The sequence below is a fragment of the Phascolarctos cinereus genome, unplaced genomic scaffold (genome assembly GCF_003287225.1).
Source record: "Phascolarctos cinereus isolate Bilbo 61053 unplaced genomic scaffold, phaCin_HiC Scaffold_4;HRSCAF=312, whole genome shotgun sequence".
Lineage (NCBI taxonomy): Eukaryota > Metazoa > Chordata > Mammalia > Diprotodontia > Phascolarctidae > Phascolarctos > Phascolarctos cinereus.
In genome coordinates this window covers 722,016,030-722,042,896 of record NW_027555847.1, presented here as the reverse complement: position 1 = coordinate 722,042,896, position 26,867 = coordinate 722,016,030, and the positions used below count along the sequence as shown (strand labels likewise).

Sequence of the window (26,867 nt, the reverse complement as noted above, 5' to 3'; positions counted from 1 at the left end):
GGCGCTGCGCAGACGCGGCTCGGGCCGAGGCTCTTCGGGCAGGTCGCTCGCTCTTCCGGCTGGGCTTTTCTCTTCAGGAGCCGCAGGCTCCCGCACCGTCTCCAGCGATGGTAAGCGCGCCGCCGCCAGGCCCTGCTCCCCGGCTCCCCGGCTCCCGAGCCCGGGAGGCTCGCCCGCGGCCTGAGTCACTGGGGCCCCCGGGCCGGTGTGACCGGCGCAGGGCTCGACCTTCCAGACGTCGGGAGGCGGCCGCGCGCCCCGCCCCCAAGGCCCGCAGCCCTTGGGGAAGGAGAGGCGGCCGCCCCTTTGCTTCCCCTCCCCCGCCTCAGTTTCCCCGGCCCCTCAGATCAGATGGTGGGCGCCCTTTTAAAGCGCCTTTGGGCCCCCCCCAAGCCTCCGCGGGGTGTCGTGGAGGGAGCGAGGGAGGGCCTGGGGTCCAGAAGTGTGGAGCGCGGACGGTCCTAGCCGCGTGACCCTGGACACGGCCTGCCTCAGTTTACTCCTCTGTCAGATGGGGACGAGAGCAGCACTCGCGCTCAGGGCTGTTGGGAGGATCAAACGGGATCTTCCCTTCCTCCCTTTACTTCGGGGGTGTCACGTCAGTGGGAACGATGACGCGTTGGCCTCAGTTTCCTCTTCTGTAAAATGGGGGTCGGAGTGGCTCCTCCCTCCCAGGGTTGTGAGTCAGATGAGGTCGTATTTGTCAGCTTAGCCCAGGGCATACAGCAGGCGCCACATCAGTGTGAGCTGTTAACAGCATGACCCGAAGCCCGGAGGGGCTGCAAGTTTGCCCACCTTCTGGGCGATCACGCTGGACACATGAACACACGGACGTACCGTGTACGTAGTCTGCACGTGTGCATCCCCATATATACACACGTGCAGCCGTCTTACCTCACCCACCCCAGGCCAGGGCTGTCTTCATCCCCATTTTACAGATAAGGAAGGGGGCCGACAAGGTGAGGGATGCTGTGACTTTGCCCAGGGGCACACAGCTAGTAAGCACTTGAAGCACAATTTGAACCGTCAGCCTTTGGCTCCAAATGTTGTAACATTCCCACTGTGCCACCTCCTCCACCCCCAGCACTGGATTCAGGGTCTGGAAAAGAGCTGAGTTCGAATTCTGCTTCAGACCCTGGTTTGAGGACCCTTCTCTGCAAAATGGTGTTAATCAGGGAGTTCCTTTGAGGGCAGGGACTCTCTTTTGCCTCTTTTTGCATCCACAGCGCCTGGCACAGTAGGAGGTGCTTAATAAAAGCTTGTTGATTGACCGGGTGATTAATGCCTCCCGAGGCTGAGATGGCACCTTAACGAGTGGCAACTATGGCCCCTACGCCTAGCTGGGGGGAGGAGGGGATGCCTTTTTGGCTCTAGACCTGCCATAGATGTTGTCCTGCTCTTGGGAGTTAGCTTCTGGAAAGTCGGGTCTCTCGGTCTTTGGGTGCCCAGCACCCAGTTGACTTGAATGCAGAGGATCAGAGTAGTAAGAGTATTGATTGAGTGATTGACAGAGGTGACCATAGGCCAGCCAGGTTTGTCCAGTCTCACCCAGAGAGAGCCAGGGAGCTGACAAGGTTGTAGGAAAATTAAATCCAGCTCCTTTTGTCTCCTCCTTCAAGGCATTCTTTTGGTTCAGTCATTTATTTCTTCCCGATTTATAGTCACCGAATCTCATAGCCAGCAGACCCCGTTGGGCCTTCTCAGAATCACTTTACCGAGAAGGCGGGGGATTCCCAGAGGTCACGCAGCTTCAGGCCAGGGAGGTGTGAGGCCCAGCTTGTAGCCAGGCTCTTTCCGTTACCCCATACTGCCCCCCCCTCCTGGTGTTCAGGACCCCATCTGCTAGAGGGAGCTGGCCGTGGTGGCTCATCCTGGCTCTGACACTTGCCAGCCTCACCTGCCCACAACCTGGAGGTTTATTTGACACATTGTGGTGGGGCTGTGAACAGGGTGTGGCGGCACCACAACCTGGGCTCATGGCTTGTTTCTGGCACTTTCCCAGCTGTGTGACCATGGTGGGCAGAGCTTCCACTGCTCTGGGCTTCCCTAAGCCTCGGTTTCTCTCTCTGTAGAATAGGGCTAGTCGTGACAGGCATTTATTAGGCCTCCTGTGTGCCAGGGACCGGGGTGGAAATACAAGCATGGAGCAGCCCCTCTTCACAAGGCTCTTTTGATCCCTCCGTGCACTGTTGCTAAGAAGTAGTAGCAGTTGACACATCTTAACGGAAGCTGCTCCTCTTCTTCCCTCTGCGTGGGCTCTGCCGCCCACGACGTGGTCCCCGTCCCAGCGTGTCTTAGCTCTGCAGGCCTTCTCAGACTGTTCTGGGAGGTCTCACTATATCAAGACCACTTTTTGCCTCAGACTCCTTTCTCCTCGTAGCCGTAAGGAGCAGTCCTCCTGCCTGACTGTATTTGTTTAGGTCTGCACAGTGGCCATTAAGCTTGGTTGTGTCCAGGGCCCTGTGCCGTGGGAGCTGTGGGAAAGACAAGCTTGGCCTTTGTGAAGTGAGGCGTTAAGACCCATCCGGAATTAGAGTTATCTGCGTGTGGCGGTCAGTAAGCATTTATTAAGCACCTCCTGTGTGCTAGGCTCTGGGGATACAAAAAGAGGCAAAAGACAGTCCCTACCCTCAAGGAGCTTATGCTCTAAGGGGGATCACATGCCAACAGCTATAGATAATAATACAATAGAGGTAAATTTTTTTTCACTGCTTCTTTGAAGAGGTGACCATTGGCTGGGGTTTTAAAGTATTGGTCATTGTTTAGTTGTGTCTGACTCCTTGTGGTCCCATTTGGGGTTTTCTTGGCAAAGATACTGGAGTGGTTTGCCATTTTCTTCTCCAGCTCATTTTGTAGATGAGGAAACGGAGGCAAACAGGGTGAAGTGACTTGCCCAGGGTCACACGGCTAGTAAAGTAAATGTCTGAGGCTAGATTTGAACTTGGGTCTTCCTGACTGCAAGCCCGATGTTCTATCCGCTGTGCCACCTAGCTGCCCATAAAGGTTAGGGCCGAATTTAGCACTGGGAAGAGACGGCATCCCAAGCGTAGGAAAGCACTGGAGCCTGACGTGTTCAGTAGAGAGCGGGCAGGTGCCCAGCTGTAGTGTACTGGATGGGGAAGAAACCAAAGATGCTGGGCCGGCTGACCTCTGCTGCTGGTGGAGTGAAGAGCTCGAACGGGAGGCCAAAGGCTCAAGGATTCCAACCGGGGAGGGGCCCTGGAAACCTCCGCATCAGTCAGGGACACCAAGGGAAGGAACTTGCTGGGGGTCACCCAGGCAGAAAATGTAAGGGGAAGAGCCAGGAGTTCAGAGTGGGACCATGCTGCCAGAGGGGATAGAACTGAGGCCCGGGAGTGGAGACTGACGAGGTGGAGGGACTGGCCAGCCCGGGAATGGGGCATGACTGCTGCTTTGATGTGAAGGCCCTTGGGGCAGCTAGGTAGCACAGTGGATAGAGCACTGGCCCTGGATTCAGGAGGACCTGAGTTCAAATCCAGCCTCAGACACATAACACTTACTAGCTGTGACCCTAGGCCAGTCACTTCACCCCATTTCCTAGCCCCCCCCCCAAAAGGGGATATGAAGGCCCTCGTTCTTGAAGGGGCCAGTGCTCAGAGACAGACAGGAGAGGGATGGAGTCTGCCCCGGCCTCTTTGGAACAGGGGAAGTGCCCCCCACCTGTGCCAAGCAGTGCCTCTTCCACTGGTGACTTGCCCCGGGTCCCATGGCCCAAGGCAGGGCTTGAATTGGGCAGCCCAATCTCCACTGTGAGACCAGCCACCTCCCAGAGGCTTCTCTGGTGGTGAATGGTAGAACGAGAATTAGTCTTGGGCGCGGTGAAGGCCCGGGGTCATTGGGTTCCAGGACGTACTTTGTGCCCCTTCACAAGCCACCTAACTTCTTGAGCCTCAGTTTCTCCCTCTGTAAGATGGGGGTGGTAATAGACAGACCCCTTACTTCAGGTGGTTGTGAGAAAAGCGCTTTGTAAACCTTCCAACGCTATGAATGGGATGTGTTATCATTGCCCAGTAATGACCAAGGTGAAATGCTGGTGGGAGGTCACTCTGGGGCCATGTCCCTGGCCACAGTGTGCAGTGCTCACCCTGAGATTGAGAGAAATGGTTATTAAATAACAAATTGTTGGGGAGATCTCTGACCTTTCCCCAAAATTGACTGCTCCTAGACTATCCTATCTAGGTGGGGTTGTTGCCCCAGCCAGCTAGAAAACCTTACACAGAATTTAATCTAAGGCAGGTTGCGGGGGGGGGGGGGGGGGGGGGGGCGGAGTGGAGTGGATTGGAGTGGAGCCTTCATCTAGATTGTCCAAGGCTGGGAGTGATTTGGAAGTAAATGATTTGATCAGAATCCCCCAGCCCTTATTATAATATTCGTTCTCTCTCATTACTTGTTAACCAATTGGAGTTGATTGCCCCCACAGGAACACCTTCTCTTCCAAGGATGTATACGTGTTGAGTGTCACCGACCCCTTTTATTAATTATATAGTAGCATAATTAATTACCCAGAAACTATGTCTCTCGAACTTTTTATACATCACAGGATAAGTAATGTTTTCCCTGACTCTCTTGCCTGTGTGCCTCCTTAGGAAAAGGTCAGCTGGCGAAGAAGTTGCCAAGACCCAGAGTGGGGCTGAGCTGTTTAGTTCCAGTGGAGAGATCTTGGAAATTGTCTCTTCTGCTAATGGAGACTTCTCATAGAGGGTCAGCCCCACTGCTTACTGGCTGGGTGACCTGACAGGACCCTGAGTTTCTGGGGTTCCATTTCCTCCTCAGTAAAATGAGGGCCTTGCATTAGCTCAGGGCTTCTCAAACATTTTTTTTGCGTGTGTCACGGACCCTTCTGGCTACCTAGTGAGGCCTCTGGACCCCTTCTCAGAATAATGGAAGTCATTTGAGCTAGCCATTAAGAAAAATAAAGACACAGGGTTTTTTCCCCCCATCCAAGTTCACAGACACCCCCTTCCTACCAATCTTTGTGTGGACCCTGGTTTAGAAAACTAGATGAATGCTGGTTCCCAACTGGCTTTCTGTAATCAGTATGGCGACTTGCCAGTTTTACACCATCTATTCCAAAGAAAAGTGGCCCTCTTTCTGTAGCTCTTGCTTTTAATTTGGGCAATCCTTCAAGTCCCAGTTCAGTCAGTCAGACATTTAGCAGGCTCTTATTGTGTGCCTAGCGCTGGGCTAAGCACCATGAGGAGAAAAGTAGGCATAGGTGGTGGACTGCCCCCTGTAGGTGTTCATTGGGGTAGGAAGATCAGGTGAGGACAGGGACTATTTAGCATAGTACAGCCTTGATTCATCTCCCTCTGGACAGTCACTTGAGGAGCTCCATGAAAAGTCAGCTACCAATGGGAACAGCTCTAGCTAGCCTTGAGGGGCTGTCCATGCACTCCTCCCTGCTGTCAGCAGCTTGTCAGCAAGCACTTCCCATGAGTGCAGTGATCTCATTGGGCGTCACACTGACTCTGGGAAGTCAGGCCGAGTGCGCCCTCCTTTTGGGGCCGGGGGGAGTCCTGAAGCTCAGACAGGTGAATGATTTCACATGCTGCCTGAGCTAGAAAGCTGCAAAGGCTTGGCTTGGAGATGAGACTTGTGACTCTCTCTCCAGGGTCTCTCCCTTCCCCTGAGGCCTTCTGCACTTGACTTTGAAGAGTACAGGTTACTAGCAATGCCCCCAAAAACAAACCTCATCCCAGATGTCCCGGTGTGCACATGAGCAGTGGAGGCCAGGCAGGGCCCATGCAGACACAGGGACCATGGAAGCCGTATGTGGGCCCCTGAGTGCACAGGGGGCTGGGAGGCCAGGCAGGGCCCCTGTGTGAGCCATGGAGGCCAGGTGGGGCCCTGAGTGCACAAGGGGGTTGGGGGCCAGGTGGGGCCCTGAGTGCACAGGGGGCTTGGGGGCCAGGTGGGGCCTCATAAGCCCAGGGCCTGCCGTGGACTGGCTGCTCTAGCAGGTCAGGACAAGTGCCGGTCAGCAACATGGGGTAGAACACAAAAGGAGTTCTGGAATCACCCTCAATCATCCAGAAAGCACATTTAGCTCAAACACTGAGGAATCGGGTTAATCTGGTTTTCGCAATTGTTTGCCCCTTTTTGATTTTTAACTCCTGTTGTGAGTTCTGCCAACCCTGATTAAGTGGAGCGTTGACTTGGAATGTCTGTTAAGTGTGTCTCACACGTGTGTCTTTCTTTTTGCTTCCAGTTCTCTTTCAATATGTTTGATCATCCCATCCCCCGCGTTTTCCAGAACCGCTTCTCCACCCAGTACCGGTGCTTCTCCGTGTCCATGCTTGCAGGACCTAATGACAGGTCAGATGTGGAGAAAGGAGGGAAGAGTATGTGCTCGTTTTTCTTTTGACTAATAACTTTTTCTGGCCCATGAAATCCACATTTTTAGTAACCTCCAAGAATACCTCTTGTGCGTCTGGGTACCTGGACCATGAGTTATAATGAAAAGCGTTTGTTGCCCCAGTTTATGAAAAATGCAGTCAGAAATTTCTGACCAGACCAGAGGCTTGACCCTCTCGTTATGGCCAATAGACTTAAGCGCCTCCCCAGAGCTAACTATGTATGGGAACAACCCTTGAGACAGAAGTTGTCTGCCATTATAAATGGTTTTTTTAAAATAAAGTTTAGTGTAACAAATAGAAAGGCCCTTTGTTTTTATGTTGTCCTTTTAAAAAAATCTTTCTCATGTTCTCTCTGCAGTAATTATGCCACCCTCGGCCCTGGATCAACTTAGTAAGTATTTTCTAAATTATCTGATAATTTGGTAATAAACGTCATCTGCCCTGCAGTGTGCTGATGCGCTGGAAGTCCTGGGTTTGGGCTCAGAGGCCTTGGCTTCACATCCCAGCTCTGGCCTTTATTGTCATCGGGGCAGGTCACAACCCCGCTCCCTTCCCCCGGCCTGTAACATGAGAGGCTCAGACGAGATGGCCTCCCTGGCCCTTCTGGGACAAATCTGTGATCCTAACCATTCCTGCAGCTCCCTTTGTATAGTATTTGAGTATTTACTAGCAGCTTTGGGATAGTAGAACGGGGATAATGCCCATTCTGTCTACAGTGAAACTGAAGCTTGGGGAGATGGTGTTACATGACTAATCACACAGATTACAGGGGATTTCACATGGTGTGGCAGTTAAAAAATTCTGAGAGACATAGTGTCTGGGTAATTTAATTGTTTTATTAATAAGGCCAGCACATTATTAATAAAAGGGTGGTCATTTGGCCATCTCTCTTAGACCAAAGACGGTCACGGCGGTGGGTTCATACACCCTTCACAGAGTAGGTGTTCCTGAGGGTGGCAGTCAACTCTGACTGGATAAGACAGTGGGAGGTGGGCTGTATTATAGTGAGGGCCTTGGGTCACTCAAATCTTAGCCATTTCCAGGTCACCTGTCTTAAAAGAAAGGGAGAACCAGCACGTTACAGACCTGTCTGAGTAAACCCAGTGAGCAGGAGTACACCCATCAGCCCAAACTTGAATTTCTTGTACTGTCTGATTAGATCTTGGTCTGGGGAAATCTTTAAGAGGGATTTCCCACACTGGTTGGCTTCTGGATGAGGAAGAAGAAAATAATGACTTATTAAATGTAAGAGAGAAATATGCATCCCTCACAAGGGTTCAGAGCTAGCTTGTGTGACTCTGCAGCTCACACTCTCTCCACTGAGCCACACTGCCTCTTGTCAGGATGGTCAGGCAGACGAGGCAGCTGTCTGTAAGTGGTCCCAGCTTAGGTGTTCCCACCAGCTGGGGGATCCAGCTGCCAGAGTGCCCAAGAAGAGGTTAGAACTTGGAGCTGCCAGAAGACTTCTAGAGCCAGAACCTGGGAAGGAAGGCGGGTTCTCCCCTTCGGGAGCAGCCTGCATGTCTGTTCATTTTAGCCTCTAGGCCTCTTGAAAGCAGATGGGTAGAAGGGCCTTCAGGCTCATCTAGTCTAGCACCTTCCTCAAGGAAACTGAGGTTCAAAGGAAAGAAGGACCATTCCCAAGACCCCTCAGGGGCAGTGCTGGAAGTGAAGCTGGGGTCTCCTCACCTCCCAGGTAGCTGCCACGGGGCTGCTCCTTCAGCGCATGGTCCTCAGCCATGTTGTTGGGGAGCCCTTTCTCAGGGTGCATCATCTCCACAGCTAGGTCATATGGAAGCATCCAGGTCTTCTCTTTGTAGCCCATGTGGAGCCACTCTCATGGGCAGAGGGGTTAGCTTACTGAATACATGAGTCATACTCCCTCTTTCTGTATGGTGGCTGAAAGTAAGGAAGGTAGGCAGCAGTAATCATGATGATGGTAGCCGGCATCTCCAGGAGGCTTTCCAGCATACATTGTCCATCACTGGGCATGACAGCTTGGGCTGTACATAGGGTGGGTGTTATTCCCATTCTGCTGATGAGAAGTCCAAGGTTCAGAGGGCCAAGAGATTGGCCTGGAGTGTCATCGTAGCCCAAGAGTGGCAGAGTCTGTGTCCTGACGTGCCACTGCTGCCTCAAGATGAGGAAGTCTTTGAGCACATGCCAGGTGCCAGTGCCCAGTCTCGTCCCAGGAGCCAGCTCGGTCTGTGTAACTGAAGCATGCCGCAGGATCACCCCATCCTGCCTTGCCCACAGGGGCTGGGATGTGACTTGTAGCACGTGCAGGGGTTTTGGAGTTGAGAGAGCCTGTGTTCAAAACCGGCCTCTGCTGTTTTCTACCTGTGCACCCATGGACCAGGAAATATTTAACCTCTCTGGGCCTTTGCCTTCTCGAAAATCAGGTGATTGGACTAGCTGTTCCCTAAGATCCTTTCTAGCTTGTACATCTTGATCTAGGATTTGGAATCCAAGCAGGTCTACACCAGAACACCAGGCTGGGTCAGCATCAGGGTTTCTGCATACGGCCTGAATCAGGCTGGAGACAGAAGCAGCAGTCTAGCTATGGAGCCGAGATTCAGCCTGGGAGAGGCCTTCCCCGACCGGGGCAGGATTCAGGCAGGGTCAGGCTCTGGCTGTGTTAATTCAGCTTTTCCTAAAGAAAGCTTCAGCCTCCTGTGGAGCCTTCCAGGAGCGCCCTCTTCTCTCCTTGCCCTGTGAAGACGTGGAGGCTGGGTCTTGGCCCTTCGACCTCACCCTTTCCCATCAGGGAAAGCTTGGGCTTTCGTAGCCATTCCTTGACCTCAGTCTTGTTGCAAAAACAGGACAGACAGTCCTGAAACAGAACCAGCCAGCACCAGGTTGTGGCGTCCGTGCTTCGTGAATTCAGAGAAGAGAGCATGGCATCTCCCCCAGTTACCGAAGGGGTCAGAGTGCTGGAGCTGAACGAAGGCCTGGGGGAGGGGAGGCCCCTCGTTCGGGGGTGGGGTGCCAGCTGAAGCCGAGGCAGGAGACAGCGTGCCACCTTAGCGGCAGCCAGAGCTCTGTCTTCTCCCTGCCCCACGCAGTGATTTTTTGGTGTTTCTTTTTGACACCTGGGAATCCTATGTGGCGGTGGCTATACTAACCTTCACTTTAGGAGGCATGTACATGTAATACATACGTAATTACATACACGTAATTGCAAAAGAAACTGGTTGAAAGATTTGGCTTAAATTAGAGAAGCTGGTAAAGAAATCCTCCTGGCACATGCTGCCCTCAGTGAACCAGGGATGTCACTGATGGACTCCCCAGACCAGAATTACAGAACTGACTCAGACTGAATCCTGGCCTCGAGCAGGAATGAATGAGTGAGCGAGTAAACAAGCAGTTTACAAAAGTAAATACAGTCCCTGCCCACAGCAGAGTCTGTCTCTAGACGCAGAGGAGTGGTGGCTGGGGAGGGGGCACCCTTGGTGTGGGATGGGGAGTGGGACCATAGGACAGCAGATTGGCACTCCCCCAACCAGGAACGGTCCAAGAACACCACTGTGATGAGTAGAGCAGGGGACCCTGGTTCCAGAATAATGAGGGCGACTGGTGAGGAAAGCTAAGGTGGGCAAAGCTGTGAAAGAGATGGCCAGAGAGCAGGGGCTGCCAACTGTCTTTGTACACGATCCCCCAGGAAGCAGGGCTTGGAGATCCTTGGAGTCAGGAGGACCTGAGTTCAAATCCAGCCTCAGACACTTGACACTTACTAGCTGTGTGACCCTGAGCAAGTCACTGAACCCTGATTGCCTAGCCAAAGAGAAAAAAAAGAGATCCTTGGAGGAGCAGGGCTCCTTCAGCAGTGGGCTGTTCCACACTTTGGTGAGCCAGGCCTCACGCAACAGGCTCAGCCTCATCACTGGCCCCAGAGGTGTGGTGGCCAGAAGCGAGGGTGAAGCAACCTGTCTTGGGAGGGGCCTGTTTCTCTTCTGTCTCCCTGGAAATAGAAATTAAAATGAGCAGGAGTAAGGTAAAGTGAGGGAACTGACCGAGGACGTTTCCTGTGGGAGAGTATCGTGATGAGCTTGGCTCTTCTCCTTAACAGACACCTGCCCCCCTGGCCCCACCAGGATCTGTCTTACACAGCCTTCTTCTCTTCTAGGCCGACTTAATATCACCTATCCCATGTTGTTCAAACTGACCAATAAGAACTCGGACAGGACGACCCACTGCGGCGTGCTGGAATTTGTGGCAGACGAGGGCATTTGTTATCTTCCCCACTGGGTGAGTGAGTCCAGGGTAACGTCATTCCCTGCTCTGCCCAAAGTGACCCACAGTGCCCTGGGTCCATAGAGCCAGCAGATGCTGTCCAGAACAGTGATCCCGGGGTTTGTGCCGTGGCCTGGTGGCCCTGTGGGCCTGTTGGTCAGCTGTGGTCTGCTGCTGTTTCCCAACTTAAATGGAGACTTGGATAAAGCCGAGGGTGAAATGCTTTCCCTTTTGCAGATGGTGCAGAGCTAAGAGGGCAGCCAGAATTCTTAAAGATCTAGGTAAAACTCAGAAATGGGACTCGCGTTGGAGGAGTTACCAGTGAAAAGAATTCCTGGGCCAGATGGATTTCTGTTTAAATACAAAGAGATCTCTCGAGGTGGAATCTGCTTCACTAAGAGGAGGGGAATCCCTGGGAAGTCACTGGCCTAAAAAATCCATGGGAGGCCGAGGAGGGCAGGGCAGTTGTGAGCCACAGCTCAGCATGAATCATCAGTCATGGGACCGTGGCAGGATGCATGAAGAGGCTCCGTGGGCCTGGCCAGGCCCCATCTGGAGAGCAGCCAAAGGCAGACAGCCAGGGATCCAGGGCCTTGAGGGTGGGCATTGGAGCATCTGGCCTGGGTGCCACTTCCTCCCTCAGGTTCTACGTTCTACACTTGTGTCCGTGTCATGTCCCCCAGAGAACGGCAGCTCCTGGAGGCCAGGGATTGTCTCCTGCCTTACTTTGTATCCCCAGCACTTAGCACACTGCCTGGCATATAGTAGCAGCTTATTAAATGTTTCTTTAGCGTCTGGATGATTCTAAGGACTGGGAATATGAAGACAAAAGTGAAATAACGCTCATCCTCTGGGGGTTTTATTTCTCTTCAATGAGAGAACAGGGCCTCTGCACCGGAAAGGAGCTGTGAAACCAGGGCTGCTGACCCTGAGCTGGGCCCCCCTCCCAGCCAGCCTCCTTGGGTGGAATGCCCCAAAACGTGTTTTATTCACAAAGCATTCAGCCCTGCTTTGAAATGCCTGGTGGCTTCTGGTTGCTTATCTCTAGTCAGAAATGCCGCGCCAGCCCCCCCCTGCCCCCAGCCCCCATCTCGTCTTCCACTGAGAGTGTTTTGGGTCCAGTTCCTATTGATGAGGGCCCCTCCCTTGAGTGGGAATCAGGAAGCAGTCAGTCCAGTCAGGTCGGGTAAGTCCGTGGACATTGCGTCGTCTCTTTGTTTCCAGTATATAGGCTGTTTGGTCCTGGGGAGGCTCGAGCTGAGGCATTGCCCTCCCATGATTGCCGTGGCAGCCAGAAGGAAGCCGGCCTTCCCTCCTGCTTCTTCAGCCCTCCCCATCCGAGCCCATTCCGTCCAGATCGGACCACTGCCCTGTCCGACTCGGCCCCGTGGCCGAGGTGACCACAGCTGTCCCTGGCTGCCGTGTCCTCAGCAGCCTGGCCGGGGGGGGGATGGTGCCAAGGCCGCCTCCTGTCTGCTCTTTCTCTGAGGCCCCTTGCTGTGGCACAGGTGGCAGACTGGAGGTGTGGGGCTCTGGGCAGGATGTGAGGGGAAGCAGAATCTGCACGTGACCTTTGGGCCAAGTGCTCAGCCTGTGACGTTCTTCTGTCAGGGCTGCAGATCCCAGCGCCTTCTGGGTCCTTCTAGTGTGGAGTGGGACCAGAGATCCCAGTTGTTCAGTGAAAAACAACACCAAACCTGGGGCCAGGAGAGCTGAGTGGCTTCTGTCTCCACCATTTACCAAGGGTGTTTTTTTTTACACGTAATTTTTATTTTATTTTTTCTCAAATTACATGTAAGCAAAAATTTTTTACATTTTCTTTTTTTAATTTTGAGTTCCATGTTGTCTCCCTGACTCTCCTCTCTCTTTGTTTACATGTGCAGTTAGGCAAAACATTTCCATATTAGCCATGTTGCAAAAGAAAACACAGGATTTAAAAAAAATTTTTAAAAGCCTGCTTCTGTCTGCGTTCAGACTCCGTCAGTTCTTTCTCATCATCCTAGGGTGACGTAAGTCAACTTAACCTCACTAACAAAGCCTCAGTTTTCTCATCTGTAAGATGGGTACTGTGTCTGCCCTAGCTCCATCCTAAAATGCTAAGCTTGACAGCCAGCTGGATGCAACCTTTGGGCTCACCCAGCCGCAATCCAGCCCAAGAATGCACAGAGGCTCTCGTGGAAGACTCATCCAGCCTCACATGGGGGGCAAGGAGCAGAGCCCACCCCCAGCCTTTTGACTCCAGGGCCCTTTCTCCAGTGCTTTCTTGCCTGCCTTCAACTGTGTAGGGCTAGGGACTGACCTCTCCCAATGAGAGTCAGCGCCTCTCAGGCTCAGACAGGGAGGGACGCACCTTGTCCCGGGTCACTCAGCTGGCGAGGTCAGAGGCAGGGCTTTCCCCCAGGCCTTGGACACTTTAAGGTCAGCTCTCTGTGCTTGTGGCCTGTCAGCTAGAACGGTCCTGGAAATGTGGGTGGGAATGTGGATCAGCACGAGTTGGGAGAGGTGGTCCTGGTGCAGCAGGGGCTGCAGGGCCCGGGGCCCATTACTGCCTCTGCTTCTCTTTGTAGATGATGCAGAATCTGCTTTTGGAAGAAGGGGGCCTGGTGCAAGTGGAGAGTGTCAACCTGCAAGTGGCAACTTATTCCAAATTCCAGCCCCAGAGCCCAGATTTTCTGGACATCACCAACCCAAAGGCCGTGTATCCTTTGGGGGCCTGGCGGGTGGGGGGCTCTATGCTCTGTGTGTTTGGTTTTGCCGCTCCTTTGTATCACTGACTTGTTTTCCCTTCGCCTTCCCTCCCTCCGGCCTTCCCAGTGAGCAGCAGGATGAAAGTGGTGACCTTCAGGAGCCCCTGTCTGAAGGCAGGAAAGGGCCAGTCACTGGGAACAGTGTTTGCAGCCAGCCATCCTGAATGCAGCCGACCTGGCTGTGCCGTAGTTTACTGTTGGGTCTGCTTGTGATCTCTGTGGACAAAAGCTGAATCCCTCCGGGGAACAAGGCCCCTCTTTTAGAGGAGGCACTGACACATTTTGTGAGGTCCGAGAGCACGCTGAGGCTTAGGCAGGTGGACTTCCCCAGGGCCGTCACCCACCTGCCTCCTTCAGTACGCTCCACGTACACAGTGACGGTGAGGTTGGGGTGGTCAGCTCAGCTCTGCCCCCTCCAGGCAAAGGCTGGAAGACTTGAGGGGCCCAGCTAACCAGCCTTTCTTAAGCACTTGTGTGCAGGGTCCTGACATCAGGGCTGCTGGGCCAGAGAGAGGGGTGAGAAGCTTCCCCTGCCCTCTCAGAGCTTACGCTCTCCGAGGATTTGGCATTCTCTCCGTTGAATCACTGCTCATCTTGACTGCCCAGGGGAAAACTGAGTGGCCTGCGGACCTGGAGCCAAGGGAGGGGCTGCCCCTCAGTGCCTCAGAGAATCTGAAGTGCTCCAGGTATCGGAGGCTTGGATTCGAACCCCAGCACTAATCCATTTCTGGTAATACTGAAATCCGCTGCTGCAGTGCTGGCCCGCGTGGGGATAGTTTGCCCATGTGATCAGACTGTTCAGTGTGGTGATGCCTGAAGCGTGTGAGAGGGCGACAGTAAGAAGTGAGCGCATGCAGCCCGTTACCTCTGATGGAGATGCTCATTATTAGTCCTTGGGGCATAGGGGGCCATGCACGAAGGGCCTGGACCTGACTGCGGGTTGATAGACCCTCTACAACTGATGACTTAAGGGGGCTGTGAGAGGGGTCCATCACCTGACTGTGGCTCTATGAAGCTGGAAGACAGACAGCATCACTGTGTGAGCTAAGGAGTTGAGGCTTGGGCCCAGCTCCCTTCAGCCACACAGGATGACTCCCTCCTTTCCCTGTGCCCTCTCCCATGCCTGGAATGGCCCCCCTCCTCGCCCTCTGTCCCAAGGCCTGTCTCCTCTCTGCTCTCCCCATGCAGAGATGCGCTGGCTGGGGCATGCAGTGCCTGGACTTCTCCTGGGCCTGCTCAGAGGCCTCGCTCCTTCAGGACAGAGACTCGAGTTTGTTTAATCGTCACCATCTGCTTCAGTTTAATTTTGCCGAGTAACTCGTGTTGAGTTTATTGCTTTGATGCCTAGAGTGAGAAGGTAAGAAAGGTCCACGTTGATTCTCCTGTGATCTCAGAGTCCAGCTGTTCTTGTCCCTTTTCTGCACGGGAAGCAGGGCCTTGGGATCTCCAGTCCCTTTCAGGACTTTCTACTTCTTGTCATGCTGCCTTGACACTGTGTGTCTACAGATTGGAAAACGCTTTGAGAAACTTTGCCTGTCTGACTACTGGGGATGTGATTGCGATCAACTACAATGAAAAGGTGAGTCTTGTTGTGGGGGAGGCATCCACTGGGCACGGAGCAAGGCAGGAGGTTCTCCCAGGAGCAGTTCAGAGTTTGTGACGCTGAGTCTGCTGTTTGCTTCAAGCTCAGCCTCACATACAGACTATAGGATGGGCAGTGCCCTTCTGTTCATCATTGGGTGGTCTTCTAGCACCGTGGCCTGCTGTGAGCCATACCTGCTGAGTGCCTCTGGGAGTGGTCATTTTCTCGGGTGTGCTCAGGTCCATTTTTTTTTTGTAAGGCTGTTGGGGTTAAGTGACTTGCCCAGGGTCACACAGCTAGTAAGTGTTAACGTGTCTGAGGCTGGATTTGAACTCAGGTCCTCCTGATTTCAGGATCAGTGCTCTATCCATTATGCCACCTAGCTGCCTCAGATTCATTCTTAGAAAGCTACATTCATCTCTTCTGCAGCCTGAAGGTTATTAAACTATGCATACTCCAAAGAGATCAGAGAAAGGGGAAAAGGGCCCATATGCACAAAAATATTCTTATCAGCTCTCTTTGTGATGGCAAAGTGGAAACTGATGGGGTGCCGATTGAATGCCGGGGAATGGCTGAGCAAGTTGTTTGTGATTGTGATAGAATAGCACTGTGCCGGAAGAAGTGATGAGCTGTTGATTTAGAAAAAAACATGGACTTGCGTGAAATAATGAAAAGTGAAATGAGCAGAGCCAGAAGGACATTGTACACAGTAGCACAGTGTTGTTCCAAGATTAACTGTGAATCACTGAGCTGTTCTATGTAATGGGGACATTCAAATCAACCACAGAAGACTCATGGAGGAAGATGCCATGCACTCCAGAGAAAGAATTGATAAAGAGAAGTATGAATAGTATGGTTTTGCGTGTGTGTGTGTGTGTGTGTGTGTGTGTGTGTGTGTTTAGTGGCCTCTAGTGCCGGGTGGAGAGGGAAGGAAATAGACAGTTTGGAACTTAAAATGTAACAAAAGTGAATAAAAATAAATCTTAGAAACAAACCCCAAGTTCATGGATTCTGGGTTCAGACACCCTGGTCTGGGCATTCCCTAAGGCTCTTTCTGAGCTCCTATAATCCCATGACCTCTTGGGCCCCTCCCAGCCCCCAGAGATTGGGGTAGCTGGGGGAAGCAGAAAGTAAAGTTGGCACCAGTGTCAGAGAGAGCGAGCTTGTGCCCAGAGGTGCCCCAAATGCCTACCGTTCCAGGGCCTGGAGTTCCCAGTTGGCCTTGGGGCCTGGGTATCGTTGGCACCTGGACCCAGTGGAGCATCATAGCTGCATGCCAAAGGAAAGCCTGAGCACCTTCTGGGCACAGTTCTCCTTCAGGGAGTTTCCCCCTACGGTACAGCAGCATGACTGGCACCCATAGCACCCTTTAAACTAAGGAATGCCCCCCAAAAGGTGGGCAGCACCTGTGGGTGTACTGATCAGAACTTGGTGGGGAGGGTGAGCTTACCAGTATGGTTGGGAAAGCTATTTGGTAGAGGTGGGTGTGCCCCCTGGGCCTCCTGGACTGGCGTTGCTCATTTGTGATTGTGTCCTGGAGTTGGAGGGTGAGGGCTGCAGGCCCAGCCTCAGATCTTATTTCCTGTGTGACCTTGGGCCCTCTGTGGGCCTCAGTTTCCTCATTTATAAAATGGAAAGGTCAGATTTGGCAGTCTCTGGGTTCTGTGCCAGCTCTCAATCCTCAGCCCTTCCCTTCGGCCTTCTGACCAGTGACGTTTCTGCTCTTACGCAGATCTATGAGCTTCGTGTGATGGAGACAAAACCAGATAAAGCCGTGTCTATCATAGAATGTGACATGAACGTAAGTGCTGTGTCCCAGAGGAGAGCTACCCTGTGGTCTGGTAGGAGGCCTCTTGGGGGTGTGGGAGGGAAGAGGAATTCGTATCAGGAACCAAGAGGAGGGTCCATAAAAAGAACCCTACGCGCCATTTCTGGGTCTTGTCTTGGGCACTAACTCAGAAAGCCAGAGTCATGGGGAAGGGTGTGGAAGCCCAGTGTGACCCCAAATCCTGGACCAGTGAGGCTGCTGTTATATCCTGGGGTGTCACCCAGCAAGTGTGTGGGTCAAAATGTTCCTTCGCCCAGATGCCCCTTTCTTTCGTGGTGGCATCCTGGAGGAGAGAAGGCTGCTGGGATGCTTGGGGCCAGAGCCCACCTCTTGCTCAGTGGTCACGCCTCAGGAGGGAAGGCCTGCAGAACGTCGGGTCTGAGACCAGTTGTTGTAATCAGCCCCGTGGAATGGGCTTGGGTTTGTTGTCTTTCAAGTTCAGTTCTGGCTCCGAGCGAGGCTCTCCTTCCAGAGATGTTCCAGTCTGGGGTCCCCTTGGCGGTTCAGATTGCTCACTGACCCCTTTCTAGACAAGTTTAATGAGAGAAAGTCATCAGAATCTTCTGGCCTGGAGTAAGGGCTCCCCCCCAACTCAACACGCACACATCCTCTTCCCCCAAGCAGTTAATGGGAGGGTGTGAGAGCCTGGGTCCCTCCCTCCCAGAGGGGTGCGTGTGGACCCGTGCTGCTCCCTGCCCTTCCAGGCCTCGTTAGCTCTGGCTCCCTCCCCTCAGTCCACCTGCGCCTTCACGGAGCCTCCTGTCAAGTGTTGGGTTGGAGGCCAGTGGGCAGCGTGTAAAGCTCACACATGTACAAATCAGACATTGTTGTGAGTTAGTGACCAAGAGGGGAGGGTAAGTGTCTGGGAAATCTTGACAGTCCAGGAGGCAGCAGCTTTAAAAGCCAGGTATGAAGTTAGCCAGCAAAGAGCCTCTGCCTTCCATCTGTCTTGGGGTCGGCCCTGGAAGCCCTCCCATCCACACAAGGTCCCCAAGGTTGTCTGTGACGTGGGGCACTAGGCGCTGTCAGGAGAGGCAGGGAGCTACGAAGACCTATTCTACTAGGAGCACACTGAGGCCTTGGGACCTGCCCCTCAGGACTTTCTCCTCTTTGGATCTTCAGGTTGACTTCGATGCCCCCCTGGGCTACAAAGAGCCGGAGCGACAGGCTCAGCACGAGGAGACAACGGTGAGTTGGGGCCGGGCCAGGCCGGGCCTCAGTAGTGCCTTCTTGCGAGGCTACTCTTGGCTCCTGGGCGTCATCCCTAGTGTGTGACAGTTCCTGGTGACTCTTCCTAAGCCAGCGGACCTTGTTGTGACCAGGCTCGGAGGGTTTCCGAGGGAGGACCGTGGGGGCGGGGGTGGCTGTAGGTGTAAGAGAATGAACCACCGTTGGCTTTCCTTTGCTCTCGCAGGACGTGGAAGCCGACCACAGCGGCTATGTTGGAGATCTCGGGTTTCGGGTAAGTCCCGTTTCCTACTTGTCTTTAAAGCAGTGGAACGAGCAGGCGCCGGGGCGTGTGGCGGGCGAGAGTCAGACCTCCGGCCGAGTCACAGACCTGCCCCTGACGAGCTCCTCTGAGTCCCTCCCAGGTCCCTTGTAGATCAGCGACTGTCCTGGCCTGTCCTTGCATGGCCAGCGTGGTGGGGACCTTCTGGGTTGCATGGGCCCAGCTCTGGCAGCTTTGCCTTTCCCCTTGGCCTCGGAGCCCCAGGCTCCTCAGAGTGTCAGCCTGGTGCCCACACAGCTCCCAGCTCCTCGTGGGCATGGGAAGTGAAGTCATTTGTCTAGCATTTTGAGGGCAGAAACATTACCAGGAAACTTGGGTGGAAAAACCCCTAGCTCCTTTATGTGGCATGGCATAGGCCGAAGTGGGGGAGCTGGGTTGGCTGGCCAGGCACAGAATGGGGGAGACACGGCTGGGGAGCTGCCTGTGCCAGAGCCAGAGGGAGGGGACCTGAGAGGGCCTTAGCAGAAGCCGAGAAAGTGAGGCAGGTGAGAGGCCCACTGGGCAACCTTCAGGGCTGTGCGGGCAGGGTCCTGAATGAACAGGCTGCTCTGCCCCGTGAGCACCCAGGGAGAAGATCGAAGCAGGGTCATGGTTTGGGAAATAAAAATGCCAGCAGTAGCGGGAAGGCTCCATGCTGGGGGGGACAGGTGAGGGCCCCTCCCCAGGCCTGTGGGGCAGGAGACACGCTCCCAGCTGCGTCTGCTCCCTCTTCTTTCCTTGGTGCAGGGCCAGGGGCCCTTGGGTCTCCGCCAGCCTCTCTGGCTTTGTCTGTAAGGCAGGGGGGCAGAGAGATGCCCACTAGTGCACCAGCCCCACCCCCACCCTGCCCCCAAGGAGACATGGGGTCTGGGGTCTTGGCCTCAGTCTGCCCCTGGAGCTTTGCCCTCCCCACAGCTGCTTTTAGCACCCCCAATCCCCCCCCCCCCCCCGCCTGTTTCCCATCAGCAAAAACTTACACATTTGAGTTCAAGAGGGCTGTTATTGTCGTTTGGGCACTAGGTGGCGCCACAGTGCAGAGTGCAGGCCTGGAGTCAGGGAGACCCAAGTTCAGATTTGGGCTCAGACACACTTACCAGCTGTGTGACCCTGAGCAAGTCACTTCACCCTGTTTGCCTCGGTTTCCTTATATGTAAAATGAGCTAGAAAAGGAAGTAGCAAACCAGTCCATTATTTCTACTGAGAAAACTCCACACGGGGCCATGAAGAGTAGGACACAACTGAAAAAAGCTAAGCAACAAGATGGTTGTGGCTTATTAGCATATAAAGAATGCTTTAAGGCTTAAGAACTTACAAATATTAAATTATCCTCACAACCCTGAGAGGCGGGCGTCTCATTGTGCTCACTGTATAGATGAGGTAGTGAGGCTGGGCGTGCAGAAGGGACTTTTCCAGGGGCAGAGGCCAGCTCTCTTTCACTGTGCTGCCTCACTGCCCCTTGGGGACAGCCAGACCTCCTCTGACTTCTGACGTGAAAGGTGTGCCTTCAGGCTCACAAGGAAACGTACAGGATGTGGCGCCGTCCTCAGGGTCTCCCACCACCTCCTGGGCATTCCAGGCTGGACGCCCACAGGCATCTCCGTGACCACAGCCCTCCCGTGTTATACCTGCACCACCAGACAAGATGCCGGCTGCTGCCCTCACAGTCTGGCCCCTCCTGAGCCAGTCTGTGGAGGCACCGCCAGGCTCTGGCCTCCGTCAGCCTCCTATGACCAGGCGGCTGCTGAGCCTCATTAGTTCTGCCTTTTTCACATCTCTCCCATCCATCCCCTTTTCTCTGCTCACGTAGCCACCAGCCTAGGGCCAGCCCCCATCTAGCCTCTAGGCTCCCAGAGGCCTTCCCGCATCAACCTTCACATAGCTGCTGGTGGTATTCCTGATGCAGGGGCTGTCTGTGTTTCTGCACTGCTCTGTAAACTTCTGTGGCTCCCTCTCCCTGTTAGGACCAGATACAAACGCCTAGTATTTAAAGCTCTACCCTGTCTGGCACCAGTCTACTGTTCCAGCCTTGGTGACTCCCTTTCTCCCCCTCTAGACTGGCTAGGCAGGCCTCCAGGCTTTTCTTCCCACTCCAGCCTCTGCACCTGCTGTCCCCCAGCCCTGGAAGGCTTACCTTCCTCCCTACTACCTCCGGCGTTACAGGGCCTTTCCATGTCCCCAACACTGAGCCCAGGGCTTGGCCCAAGGTCTATGCTTAATAAGTACTCATAATATAGAATGTGTTGGCTACGAGCATTTCATAGCCCTTTGCTTTCCTAGGCCTTCTCTGGCTCTGGAAACAGACTAGACGGGAAGAAGAAAGGCATAGAACCTAGTCCTTCCCCAATTAAGCCTGGAGACATTAAAAGGTGAGTGTTTGTGCATAGTTCTGCCTCCCTGGCTCCTCGGGGCACTCCTTCTGCAGCACACTCGGGAGGCTCGAGCCTTCTCTGGGCCTCTGGCCCTTTTGAAAGGTCGGCCTTGGATTTGGAATCACGCTTGGGTTTCAGGCCTGACTTTGCGACCTTCTGAGCGAGTGGTTCACAATTTGAATGGGGGGTTGCTCTTTTTGTAACATGTGTGCCCTATCCCAGGTATCCTATTACAGCAGCCCTGTGGAGTGGGAAGTATGGAAACCCTATTGTACAGATGAGGAAACTGAGGTTCAGAAAGATGACGTGACTGAGTCAAGGAGGTGCAGCTAGTAGGTGTCAGAATTGGGACTTAAGCACAACTCTCCTGACTCCAGATTCCCACATACTGTGTATGGTGAGCCCAGCCGTCCAACAGGCTTGCCGTGGATCTAGGGTAATTTATTTCACAGGGTCAGACGATCTAGGTGTGATTCCCTTCCAAGTATGATCTGGAGTCAGAGAAGTCGTCTATCCTACCTCTGCATTCTCCAGCCAAGGCTCTGATGAGCCCACGCGTCCAAACAGCAAGGACCTCACTCTTCCACCTGCCAGTAGATCAGAAGAGCCTGGCCTCAGTTGGGGGCTGCTCTGGCTTTGGGCCTCCAGGGGGGGATTGTTGGGTTGTTTTTCTTCAATTAATGTTTCTTCCTCCTTCTTTCTTCAGAGGAATTCCTAATTATGACTTTAAACTTGGTAAGATCACTTTCATTCGAAATTCACGTCCAATGGTCAAAAAAGTTGAAGAGGTGAGTTTTCATGATTTTATTACTTTTATATTGAATCCAAGCTTTTCTCAGTTGTCTGATCAAAGACCAGGGATAAGAAAAAACCAAACAGCTTCTTCCCTTGCACTCCTTAGACCTACCTTTCTGAGGTCTGAGCCGAGACGGGCACAGAGCCTACCCCCAGTGCAGATGAGCCTCTCTCCTTAGCAAGGTCTGTCCTCAGGTGACGCTTGTCTGTCACTGGCGCTCTTTGTAAAACCTGCCTGAGCTGGGCTCACATGGTGTGGTCACCCTTGGGGCATGAGGGCATGGGCTGAGGGCGCATTTGAGGCTAGAACACAAGGCCTTGAAGCCTGGCTACATCGCCTTCTACCATCACCCACAGGGTTGTTGCAGGCCAGCCCTGTTGGACTTTGTAAATAAATAACTAAAAAGGAAAGGAGAGGACTAAATTCAGAGTTTAGACTCTAGACAAGGACAGTCCAGACATTTCCATGAGCTGGGAGATGTTCCCTGATGAAGAAATTGTTCATGGTGCCCAGAGGTACCTGTGCCACGTGCCGCAGGACTGGCAAGACCTCTGGGGAGGGAAGGGTTGGACTCAGCACTGTGGGGACAGAATTAACTAAGATTGTGGGTTAAATGATCAGAATGAATAATCCCTTTTAAGTCTACATCCTACAATATTTTTTTAAGTGTGAGGGGCTTACTGGGTCTAGAACGTTACATTTGTTACTGGGGGCAGGAGAAAGTTTTGCTGAGACAGATCCCTGCCCTCCAGATGCTAGAGTCCAGTAGGCGGATTGGGCATCACCACTGCCTGTCTGGGCCTCTCCACCCTTACATTTAGGTGCCTTTTCCTTCCTCCTCGGCCTAAGAAGTTTCATTTGAAATAGCCCAAGCTCAAAGTACGACATGAGAACGGTCTGCCTTGGGGTGTTTTACATGAATGGCATGATTGGTGACAAGACAGCTGACCTGCCTGGTTCTGGTCCATGTCACCAGACAGATGACGTCACCTCAGATTTAGGAACGGCTTTGGGGAGTGAAGCGTCAAGCACGCTGCTTCTTTACTGCCCATGGGGCCATGGGACCCAGAGACCACCAGGGGGTCTCCCAGACACCAGGTCTGGGGCAGGGCGGCCCAGTGGGAAGGGATCCTGTCGGCCACCCAGCCCCAGAATTCCAAGTGCAGAAAGGCCCTCCGAGGCCATCTATTGCAGCTGGTCCATGCCTGAGCAGGACTTCTCTACAACATCCCCAAGTGACCCCCCCCCACCCAGGCTTTGTTGGAAGCCCCCTCATGAAGGGAAACCCAGTAGCTCCAGTGCAGCCCTGTCCCACTTGGGGTCAGGCACTCAATGGTAGGAAGGTTGGGTCTGCTTCTCAGGGAACACCTCCCGCCCTCCATCGCTGCTCACCTGTCCTCTGGCACCCAGCAGAGCGCTCTGATCACTCTTCCACGATGGCCCGTCAGATGTTTGAAGGCAGCTGCGTGGTCCTCGTCACTTCTGGGTCTTCTTAGATGACCTGCTAGTCCTCTCACTGCCTTGTCACCTCCTCTGGGTGGTCCAGAACTTAGCACTGTCCTTCCTAAAACAGGGTGCCCAGGTGTAGATGGAGGCACATATTTTGTGGATGTGAGCGTGGCATGAGTTTGTTTTGTCTAACTCCATTTGTTTCAAGGGGAGGTAGGAGAGAGAAAATAGATTTTCATTTATTGGAGAAAAAAATATCATTTTTTAAAATATGGCAGCCATAATGGAGAATTCTTCATGCATAGTCTGCTTGGATCAGTACAGCAAAGCCACTGCCTCCTTATTTCTGGAAGCTGTTCCTCTCATGACACAGGCCAAAATTGGCTTACTTTTGCATTGTCCGTGCAAACCTGCAGATCTTGTCCAAGCAGACTGCTATGTAGACACGCCTCATCAGCCTTGTGCTTGTGAAAGTGACTTTCTGAACCCGTGTCAGGCTTTCCATTCAGCCCTATTAAATTCCGTCTTGATTCAGGCCCAGATTGCAGCCTGTCAGGATCTTTGGGCCCTGATTTCTTCATCCAAGTTGTTCACTCTGGGTCACCTGCCCATGTGGTAAAGATGCACGTATGCCTCTGTCATCCACGTCATTGATAAAGGAGTTGGAGAAATGCTTCCCTCTTCTCAGGCCTCTCTCAGTTCAGCCATCATTCCATTCCCAAATCACCTAGCTGCCAAATCATCCAGCCTGATTCTCTCTGTGTTGTCCACAAGACAGGCCTGAGGGCCTTTGTCAGAGTGTTGGCTGAAAAGGTGATGAAGTGTGTCTGCCGGGCCCCGGCTCTGATCTGCCAGTCTGGTAGCCCTGGGACAGAGGCAGGTGAGGTTTGGCTGGCATGCTTAGAGCGGAGGCTGATGCTTCTCATCCTGGAAGCATCCCATGGCTGTAATTGGAAACAAAACCAGAACACTCTTGAATCCTTTGTGTCTGATGAGCGGTGTTGGGGGTGATGGCCCCTTTCTCGGTATGTCATCTCTCTTGGGCCCTGCTGGAGCAGACACTTTTCTAGGTCGAATGATTTTTGGAGGAATGTTCTGCAGATCCTTCGGCCTGGCGTAAAGGCTTGCTGCAGTCCAGCCAAATCAGGATACAGGCTTTCCCACCACTTGCCAGCCTTGGCTGCTCTGCCCACTCCCAGATCTCATAAGCTTTCTCTCCCTTCAAGGCCCCTGATCCCCAGCTCAGAGTCTCTGTCATTCCTTACATTCTCCCAAAATGCTTTGGCTCTCTTCCTCCCTCCCCCCCTCCGTACCTTATATTGTGTGTCTGTACACGTTTCCTGTACGTTGTAAGCTGCTTCAGGGCCGGGCCTGTGACGGTTTTTACATTTGTATCCCCTTTCTTTGGGTCAGCGCCCAATGAAGGTATAGCCCTATGGTAACAAACCTGGTGACAGAGTTAGGCTTCTCTGCTGGTCTGTGGGGGGCCCTTAGGCTGTTGGAGGAAGCCAAGGTGATTTACCCCAACATTGATCCTTTTTCTTCCCATCTAGGAGGAAGCTGGAGGCCGATTCATTGCCTTTTCAGGAGAAGGACAGTCTTTACGCAAAAAGGGAAGGAAGCCGTGAATTTGGGCCCTGGCTAATTAGAAAATAAAATAATCTATTTCAATCTTTTGGCTTTAGTTACTGGATTTGTCAGGGACAGAAGATGATCACCAGAGGATACTTCATGACCTGCTGTTCGTTTCCTTTAGAGTTTCTTAAGAAATACCTCCTCTGCCCAGCCCAGAATTCAGGACTCGGTGGCAGTGTGCTTTTTGGGAAAGGACCAGCAGGACTGGACTGTCTCCAAGTCACTGAGGCAGTAGGCGAGCCCTCTGCACCTTACCCCTGCAGCTGGGGGTCTCCATTGGCTTGGTCTGAGCATGGGCTCTATCTCTCCAACTAACCTGGTCGGAGAGGGATAGCGTGGCCTGAGTGTGGGGGGTGCCCAAGTACCTTCTCTCCATGCTTCTTTTTTATCCCCCCCAGAAATGCCGATTGCTCAGCTCTGTGGAGTTGACTGCAGTGGTCACCCCTAGAAAGGGTTTGTTCTCTTAACTTGTCCAAGCCACAAACCCCCCAGAAAGAAGATGATAATTGGCAAACTCTTCATTATTGAGGCTGATGGTGGAAATCATTGTGTTCCCTTAATAAACATGTTCTGTAGCAACTGTCTCCATGCTTGTAGAGTTTCAAGAACCCAAACATTGGAGCAGATGTTTGCCGAGGACATTTCCCAGTTTTCTCATCGGCATTATTGATGTGGCTTCATTACTGGCCTCACTTAAATGTTCTAGGTCTCATTCGTGCTGGTTGGACAAGAGGTCTGCCTTATTCTAGACTCTCCAGTTCTGCTGTTGATTTAATACTGGTTTTTCTGGACTTGGGTCTTGGCTTTTTTTGCTTTTTTTAAAAAATTTAACATTTTATTTTTTCCCCAATTACATTTAAAAAGCAATGTTAACACTCTGTTTTTTCAAATTTTGAGTTCCAAATTCTTTCCTTCACTGAGAAGGCAATTTGACATGGGTTATATGTGTGTAGTCATGGAAAACACATTCCCATGTAAGTGATGCTGTGAAAGAAAACAGAACGAAACCAAAAATAAAGACAGTGAAGAAAAAGTGTCTTTGATCTGCATTGAGGCTTCAGCAGTTCTTTCTCCACAGCACCTTTCCTCATGAGGCCTTCAGAAATGTATTGCTCATTGTATCGCTGAGAAGAGCTTGGTCACTCACAGCTGGCCTTCGTACAATGTTACTGTTTGTGCATGATGGTCTCCTGGTTCTGCGCACCCCACCTTGCATCAGTTCATGCAGATCTTCCCAGGCTTTTCTGAGATTTTGCTTTTTTTAAATGTGTTGGCACAGCTGTGGGGTCTCCAACATCCTGGCCTGGCTTGTTGGAAGAGCTTTCAGAGTCTGCATTCACAAAGGAGAACAGGGAGTCCTGGGCCCCTGAACCACATCAGGTTCCTTTCTGCCAGTGCTCCCTTCGTACCAGCTGACGAGAAGAGGTCACAGAGATCACAGAGATAGATTTTTCTGGACCCTCCAGGCATGCCGAGTCCCTTCTGGCTCTCGATCCCTGGTGCCTGGCCTATCCTGAGAGCCTGTGCAGCCAGGCTTGGCCATGTCAATCAAATAGGGTGGTGACCCTCTCTTGTGCTTTTATTAAACCCCACCCCAGAAGAGAAGAGACTAGCTGAGCAGGCCCCCGTGGAGGGAGGGCACTGAAGGTCTTTCTGACGAGGGCAGTGTGCCTCCTGCTCCTTAGATAGAACAGCAGCATATGCCATCTTGGCATCCTGAGCCTAGCCAGAACAGATGCCTTCTGTCTGGAGTCGGGGCCCAGTGTGGGGCCCTCGAGAGGCCTTGGGAGGATTGTGTGCTCTGAATCAGATAGAGCTGAGAGGCCACAGTGAGACCCTACGGGAGCCAGAGGCACCGGCCCGCTCTCACGCCTTGGATAACTGATACCTGGTGATTAAATAGATAATAAAGGGCATCACCGTAGCACCAGGGTGGTTCGTCGTGACTCTAAGCCACGTTTGTGTGCCAAGGGGAGCCTCTGCCATTGTCACTATCGAAGGCTGGAGGCAGGAGGGAGGGCACCGCACCCCCTCCCAGCTCTGATCATTGGCGATGGCCGGAGGAAGGGGCACTGGCCTTGGTATCCTTGGCCCTGCTGTGCTGCTCAGTGCCTTGGGACCTTGGGGAGGTCACCACCACTCGGCCTTGATTTTCTCGGCTCTAACATGATTGCCAGAATCCTTTCTGACTTAGGGCTGTGGTTTCTGTCCCGTCTTATTTTCCTCATCTGTAAAATGGGAATCGTCAGGACTTGCCCGAACTGTACCCAGTGTGGTTGTAAGGAAAGGGCTTCCTTAAACCTTGGCAGCCCATGTTTTTAGAGCGTTTTCAAGTTTGCTTTTGAGGGGTCCCCTGGCACCA

At 52.9% G+C, this 26,867-nt stretch overlaps 1 protein-coding gene across 1 annotated transcript; it reads left to right on the top strand.

The window, feature by feature from the left end:
* The first annotated feature begins 8 nt into the window (after positions 1-8).
* UFD1 (ubiquitin recognition factor in ER associated degradation 1) lies at positions 9-24,541 on the top strand. Its single transcript, XM_020996316.2, has 12 exons — positions 9-110; positions 6,230-6,362; positions 6,736-6,768; positions 10,504-10,625; positions 13,178-13,308; positions 14,864-14,936; positions 16,672-16,740; positions 17,890-17,955; positions 18,182-18,229; positions 20,534-20,622; positions 21,332-21,413; positions 24,424-24,541. The coding sequence occupies exons 1-12, from the start codon at positions 108-110 to the stop codon at positions 24,496-24,498; spliced, it is 924 nt and encodes a 307-aa protein (XP_020851975.1). The 5' UTR covers positions 9-107; the 3' UTR covers positions 24,499-24,541.
* Positions 24,542-26,867: the final 2,326 nt, after the last annotated feature.